General features: G+C 39.7%; 1 protein-coding gene across 1 annotated transcript; it reads right to left on the bottom strand.

Annotated features, from left to right (window-relative positions):
• Positions 1–1251: 1251 nt before the first annotated feature.
• osr2 (odd-skipped related transciption factor 2) lies at positions 1252–5216 on the bottom strand. The gene is made up of 4 exons (XM_079240011.1): positions 4984–5216; positions 2404–3087; positions 1972–2071; positions 1252–1550 (listed from the first exon to the last, which is right to left on the bottom strand). Exons 2-4 carry the CDS (start codon positions 3048–3050, stop codon positions 1476–1478), a joined length of 822 nt encoding a protein of 273 aa, XP_079096137.1. The 5' UTR covers positions 3051–3087; positions 4984–5216; the 3' UTR covers positions 1252–1475.
• Between the last annotated feature and the right edge of the window lie 1754 nt (positions 5217–6970).

The following is a 6970-nucleotide window of genomic DNA, read 5'->3' as shown; positions in this document are numbered from 1 at the left end:
TATTTTACCCACTTGCAGACCATGTTTGTGAGCCTATTAAAGAAAAATGCTACTTTCCCCCGCGGGCAACTGATGGCAGTGTCAGGTGGAAAGCAGCTATAAAAGGCTTTAGCAGGCAGAAACAAACAGCCAGTAAACCCAGAAACACGCAGGTGTTGGTGCGGGAACCATGCGGGGTCTTTCTCTCATAATAAAACATATTGCTCATCCTCTACAGGCCTCAGACCTGATGGGAAATCAGCGACTGGTCAATGTTTAGCTGGATTAACTCCAAATTCTGTCAGCACGAATTTACTGTAGAAAGCACCGCGTTTGAAGCGCGCGCGCTTCTCCTTTGAACTTCCCTCTGATAATGCTGCAAGAAATGCTCCTAAATTATTCATTAGAAGATCAAACCACACAGCTGAAATGGTGGAAATTTATAGAGAAATCAGTTCCACGAGCCGCATCAGGCCTGTGTTGTGTTGCTTTAATGAGCGGACGCTGCTGGTGGGTGCGTGGTGGATCCACGTTTGCGCAACCAGAGCAGAAATAATTTCTGCGCGTCCACGGAGAAACAACTGAACCGCCCATCTGTAAATTTGTAAAAATGTTTTTTTTCCCTCTCTTACAGACACACAAGTGTCTCCTTCTTCCGCTTTCAGCCAATTATGATATGAGAGGTGCAGATAAAGATGTGATAATGCGCCTAATATAACCAGCTCGCTTATCACTGTTTGACGTGGAAGGTAATAATGGTACTTAGTAATTCTGAGAGCTGCAACAATAAATAAATAAATAAACAAGGTAAGCTGTAGACTAAGGTCCAACGAGGCTTCATGCTTAAAAATAATTATTTCTATTGTATTTTTTTAAGAAGAGAGAGAAGAATAATTGCATCATCTTCCACTTTAAACAGGATCGTCACCTGATGCTTCATTTTGAAACATATCTGCTGTAAAAATAAATAAATAAATAAATGCCCAGCAGGTCAGCCACATGAGCTCCCACTGCTGTCAAATTAATTACACACTTTTAATTTGTGGTTCCATTTAAAAAGTGTTTTGTTTTTTGTTTTTTTTTTGGCTGCCAATAACTCGTGGATCACAGAAATAACAACAAGACCAACGCAAATATATCATGGAAATATTTATTTCTAAAATACAATATAACATACTTTAAACTTATGACTGTTTTTTGGACAACTTTATCATTTCAAGGTCAGAAAAGAAAAGAAATATAAAAAAAACAAAACATTATGTACATGGTCTTGATATTTACAGGTGGTGGGGGGAAGCTGGACATGATCATGGCTCTGCAGTGTTTTCCTCTTCACGCGCAGCCAGATTCATGGCCAAAATGCGCCGCAGTAAATGAGTCCTCTTTGGGAGAGTCCTTTTCACCTCAAGAGTTTCCGATTTGTCTCTCTGCTTTTTGTCCTTTTTTTTTTACTTTGTTATTCTGTCCAGGCTAGAAGTCCTGATGCGGGCTGTGCGTCAAACTGTGCCGTCGCAAGTCACAGTTGCGCCGAAACACCTTTCCGCAGCGGCCACAGCTGTAGGGCTTGATGTCTGTATGGGTGAGAAGGTGAGTTTTCAGGTTACTTCTTTGATTAAAGGTTCTTCCGCATGTGGGGCATTTGTGGGGAGATTCCTGTTTAGATTTAAAGCAAGCAAAGGATTATTCCCTTTAAGTGTATTGAATGTCTATCAGTTGTATTTCACACATCTATAAATATATTGCGGCAGATCAGGTTTTTACATTGACTAATTCTCCTCACAAAATCTTACTTTTATATACAAATATGATAACAGGCCGACGCAAACTTAAAAAAAAAAATTATATATATATATATATATATATATATATATATATATATATATATATATATATATATATATATATATATATATATATATATATCCCCATGCATGCAGTATAAACAGCATTATAATCATTTTATGCACTTTACTGATGGTATTGTGAGCTTACCTGCATGTGCAAAGTCTTATGGACTGCTAGAGTTCGAGACTGACAGAATCCTTTCCCACATTCTTGACATTTGAATGGTTTTTCCTTGGAGTGGATGTATCTGTAAAACAGAAATGTCACTTAATCAGTGTGTGCTCATGCATGGATTTGCTTACAGTAGGTTACAAACCCCCACATTTATAGGGATAAAAATCTCCATTTATAAGGCTAAAAGCCCTGAATGTCCAACTTAAAGAGCTTTAGCGCCCTCATGTAGAAGATTCCAGCAACATGCCTGTGTAGAAGAATTAAAATGTGAATATGCTTATAAGATTTACTACTGAAGAGCTTATTTAGGAAAATGCATATTTTAGAAGGAATGCGTCTGGTCATTGCAGAGCCCCCCCACCCCACCTCAGACCCCTGCGCGTAATTAGCGCAGCGTTTGCTTACCTGTGGTCTCTGAGATGGTCTTGTCTTCTGAAGGCCTTGTGGCAAATATCACAGGTATAAGGCCGCTCATCTGTGTGGGTCCTCTCATGAATGAGGAGGTTGTAGGACTTGGTGAAATGCCTGCCGCAGAACTTGCAAATAAATTCCTTTTTGGTCTTGGACGGGAGCCTGCCCCGGGTGGGTTTTCGGTCCGGGGACAGCTTGCTCAGCTCTGAGATGGTTCCCCCAAGTCCCGACGCCAACTTTGCCAGATCTGCAGCTTTCGGCGGGTCCTCCTGCGTGGCAGCAAGGGCCAGGTTGGCAAAGTCAAACCTCGGCCTGTCCTTGTGCAGCGAGGGCACGCCGTGCGTCACGGTGGCTTGTTTTGGATGCAGGAGCTGAGCGGCGGCTGTGAAGGGTAACGCCGGGAAAGGAATCCTGGGGTCCACCAGACCTTGGGCAGCCGCCGTGATTGTCGACCTCAGTCCTTGCATGTGTGGATAGCCAAGAGTCCAGTGGTTCATGTGCATGGTTTGTACCGCGCTGAGGCCGTACAGGCCCTGCAGCTGGTCAGCGGGGAAGGTGTTGACGGCCTGCAGGAAGGAGTAGTTTGTAAGCTGCAGGGCTGGGTGCAGGGGGATCGGAGCGTGCAGGGCTTTGCTCCCCATTTCGGCTCAGACCTCTGCAGAGGAAACGCTGGAAACCCTGAGGAAAATAGAAAACATCAGGCAGTGAGTGCTGCGTGTTCGTGCCAAGTTTAAGACAGGTAAGAAAAAACAAGTAGAACAATTATGACCTTATAGTAAAACCACATGTTTGCATAGGAACTATTTCATACTTATTTACCACAAAAAAAAAACTGTCCAGCATTAAATTATATTCACTCTGAAAACCTAGAGGATAAATGAAATGTTCTTATTTTAATACTCTCAGCAGTGACAGAACTGGTTTTGTAAAAGAAAAAATCTGTAAAATCGCTGCAACATTCTTCCTTAAAATCTGATTATGTTTAAAAACCAGACAGAATAAAAGCCAAACATGTGATTTATTGGCAGAAGTCCGACCTGAGATGCACCTCAAAGCAATTTTACTAAATAAAATAGTCATGGAAATCGTGTCTGCTTTAGGTGGGAGCAGGAACAGAAACTGCAGCTTCACATCACGCTGAATGACAAACTGGATTTCAGATGAAATACTTGGAGAGTATTCTGTTGTCTCTGACGGCTGCTGGGACTGAGCAAGTTCTCTTCATGTAGATGTGTGGAGGGAGGACATTTTGCCAGAAGAAGTCAAATAAATCTAATAAATTTTGTTTTTTGCTGGGAATCCGCTTTACGGTTTTATAGCTTAATTAATTTAGTAGGAGATAATTTATTTTTTATTTTTGGTCATATATATATATATATATATATATATATATATATATATATATATATATATATATATATATATATATATATATATATATATATATATAAATAAAATGTATGTATAATAGCAGGTTTCCACTTTTCAAACTCTGCGCTTTTATGGCTGATATATTTCAACAAATCAGTGTTTTGCCAGGTTTTAGAGGAAAATCTACCTGTCTCCGTAATGTGGGACAAATGGAGTGAGCTGACAAAACCTGGCCTGGTTCCGTTTTTGTGGCTATGACAGGTTATGTTTTCCCACACAGAAAAACTTAATGGTTGAAGTTCAAGGCTCCAGATGGTGAAAGTGGGACTGGCAACACGCCAGCGGAGCCACGGAGATCTGACCCTCAGATACGATCAGGAGAAAATAAGAAAAAGACGTTTTTTTTTCTTTGTGTGTCTGACAGAGTATCAGATACAACTTCTAACTGATAAACGTGAATTTTATCTGGAAGACTTCCAGCTTTGTTTCCCCTTAAAAAGATGTGGAGATTAAGAGATAATCCACACTCGGAGATGGTTTCCAGAATGTGAAGTCTTGCGCACACGGTAGCCTGCTGGTTCCAGTCAGCTCATCAGTTTTGCTGCATAAATCTTTGAATTCTCGCGACTTTGCTTCCACTCTCACATGAGATGTAGTTAAATATAATTTCGCACAGGTGCAGCATAAATCACTGTTGAGGACACTTGTTCTTTGCCCATTAATACAGCTTCGTTCAGCTTGTTCTACCCTCACCTTTGGACTTCATTTACACTTCGGAGCAGCCATTAGTGTCTTTTTTTCTCTGAATCTTTTTGTCTGTCCCACACACGGTTTTAGATGTCTCCTATAAGTCCTGACCTGATCCTTACAACCACAGAGGGCCAGTTTGTTTCAGTAATGTCCTGCGCTTTTCACGGATCAGTGATGTGACATGAAAATCTTAAAAGAAGAAGAAAAGACTGAGCTGTGACCCCAGAAGCAAAGCAACTACCCCATCTAAGTCTGGTGCCATTAAATTAAAAACTTCTTCCTAAAAATCCAACATTTTGACTAATTTAACCTCTTTGGCTGAGGACTCAGTAAAACAGTAACAGTTAAGTTTTCTCATTACAAAAAAAACAAAAACAAAAAAAAACCCAACTTTTAACAAGTGAGCAGAGAGAGGCTGGTTCCTGACATACACCCTGCCAAACAGAATCTTACCCCAATAAATAGCTGCCAAGGGTCCTGCGGTGTGTCAGTAATCCACAGTAACTATAGAGGCGACGAGCTCCAATAAAGCGTCGCTAAAAGCTTTCCACCATCCAAGTCCATGAAAGTTTCATGGAGCCATGCAGCCAACTCCAAAGTCTGGGAGTTTTGCAGAGATGTGACAAGTTGTGAAAAGTTGTGGAAAGAGACGGAGAGGTTTGGAGGAGAAACAGCGGCAGTGTGGGAGTCCCGTCCGGAGCTGGGGCTGGAAGTGTGCGTTCTGCACTTTTTTAGAGCTCAGCCCGCCCTCCGACACGCCTCCATACCCCCCCCCACCCTCCTCTATCATTAACTCCAATGTTCCCCTCTGTTTATTTGTGTTTGGATAGCAACTAAGGCTGCAGAGCAGAGTGGAGGAGCGTGTTCAGTCAGTTCAACCTGCGTCCTCTGACACCTCACACACACACACACACACACACACACACACACACACACACACACACACACACACACACACACACACACCATATAGCCAAGGCTGATGCCTTCCTTTGGAGACATGTTTGGAAGCACAGGGGGAAACCCTGAACGGTTTTTTCCCTCCAACTCCACGCTTTTGAAAACGTGCTTTTTTTGGGATATTTGGGCAGCTTACAATATTTTTTTTTATTCCTTTGAAATTTTTTTCTTTTCACCAGATAGGAACCATTTGCCAAATGGAGGGTGCGCGCGAGATTTGCCACTTTTAATGTTTTGTTTCATTGTGGTAAGAGATTTAAAAAAAAAAAAGAAATAAAGAAAAGACAAAAGCTGCAGCTTTGTGAACAAAACAAACTAAACTGTTACGTCTGTTGTAGTCTTTGCATTTCTTTATTTTCTATTTTTATTAACTTATGTAAAAAAAAACCAGATGGATCAAATCTACTGATATTGTCTTTTTAATAAACACAAGTTGTTTTAACTGGACAGTCCCTGCTTTATTTATGACTAGATATACATATTTCAAAATATATATAATGCACCTGCAAGAGGCGATTTTTTCTTTTTTTATTTAAACTGTAAAGATATTGAGTATGTATGTTGACATAAGCACAAAGTAAAGATAAAAACTCTCCCTAAATTATTTATATTATTTAAAAAAAAATTTTTTTTTTTGTTTGGATTCATTGAAAATAGCAGAGTATGAATTTATTTGGGCTGCTCTTTAGTTGGCTATATTATTTTTCTTTTCTTTCACGTTTGTCAAAGACTTGACAGCCTGAATCAGAGGTTCATTTTAGGGATCACAGACACAGAAAGGTGACCTTTGCAGATATAAGCTACCACATTAGTTTAAGTTGATGCATTAGCAAGTAAAAATAATATGGTAATAATAAAACAATTCAATGTGCACTTTAATTAGAATTTAAAAAAAATCTGGGAGCAAAAAATAAATCAAATAAAGTGAGGCCTTCAGCGAAGCAACATGAGAATATGTTTAACTTACCCTCATCTTTTTTATATCTCTATGAACTCTTTATTTTCACACTTTGTCTTTGTAAAATATGAGGAAACTTTCTTTAAGAATTTTAAATTAAAAGCTGTGAAAGTGCTGCAGGACTGGCAGAAGTCTGCACTTCTTGTCTGAAGAAAAGCTTTAAATGTGCAAAATGCAAGTTTGCAGCGCCGCCTATTGACGAATGAAGGGAACAACAAGCTCCCCTTTTCTACTGAAACATTCTCGTCTTCTGTCTGAACTTTTTCACCAACATCTGAGGAAACACGAACTTTTAATTTAATTAAAAAAAAAAAACAAAAAACCCAGCATTGTGAAATTTAAACGGTATATTTTCTAACATGTAAAAACACGCATGCGTATAAACTCTTTCATTCCAGGCTGATTTAAAAGTGACCGATCTGAGCTGCTCACCTCCATATATAAAAATATGATAATCACATGCCAGCAAACGACCATATTTCAGCTCATGAATCCCTAATAGTTAAATATGTTTATCCATGG

This window comes from Telmatherina bonti (genome assembly GCF_933228915.1).
Source record: "Telmatherina bonti genome assembly, chromosome: 5".
Classification (NCBI taxonomy): domain Eukaryota; kingdom Metazoa; phylum Chordata; class Actinopteri; order Atheriniformes; family Telmatherinidae; genus Telmatherina; species Telmatherina bonti.
Note: the sequence above shows the minus strand (reverse complement) of the source record. Positions and strands in the feature narration are given on the sequence as shown.

Coding starts and splice junctions, on each gene's coding strand:
- osr2 (XM_079240011.1), bottom strand. CDS start 3,050: ATGGGGAGCAAAGCCCTGCACGCTCCGATCCCCCTGCACCCAGCCCTG. Junction 2,072..2,403: donor GACCATCTCAGAGACCACAG/GTAAGCAAACGC, acceptor TCTGTTTTACAG/ATACATCCACTCCAAGGAAA. Junction 1,551..1,971: donor ATAAGACTTTGCACATGCAG/GTAAGCTCACAA, acceptor TCACCCATACAG/ACATCAAGCCCTACAGCTGT.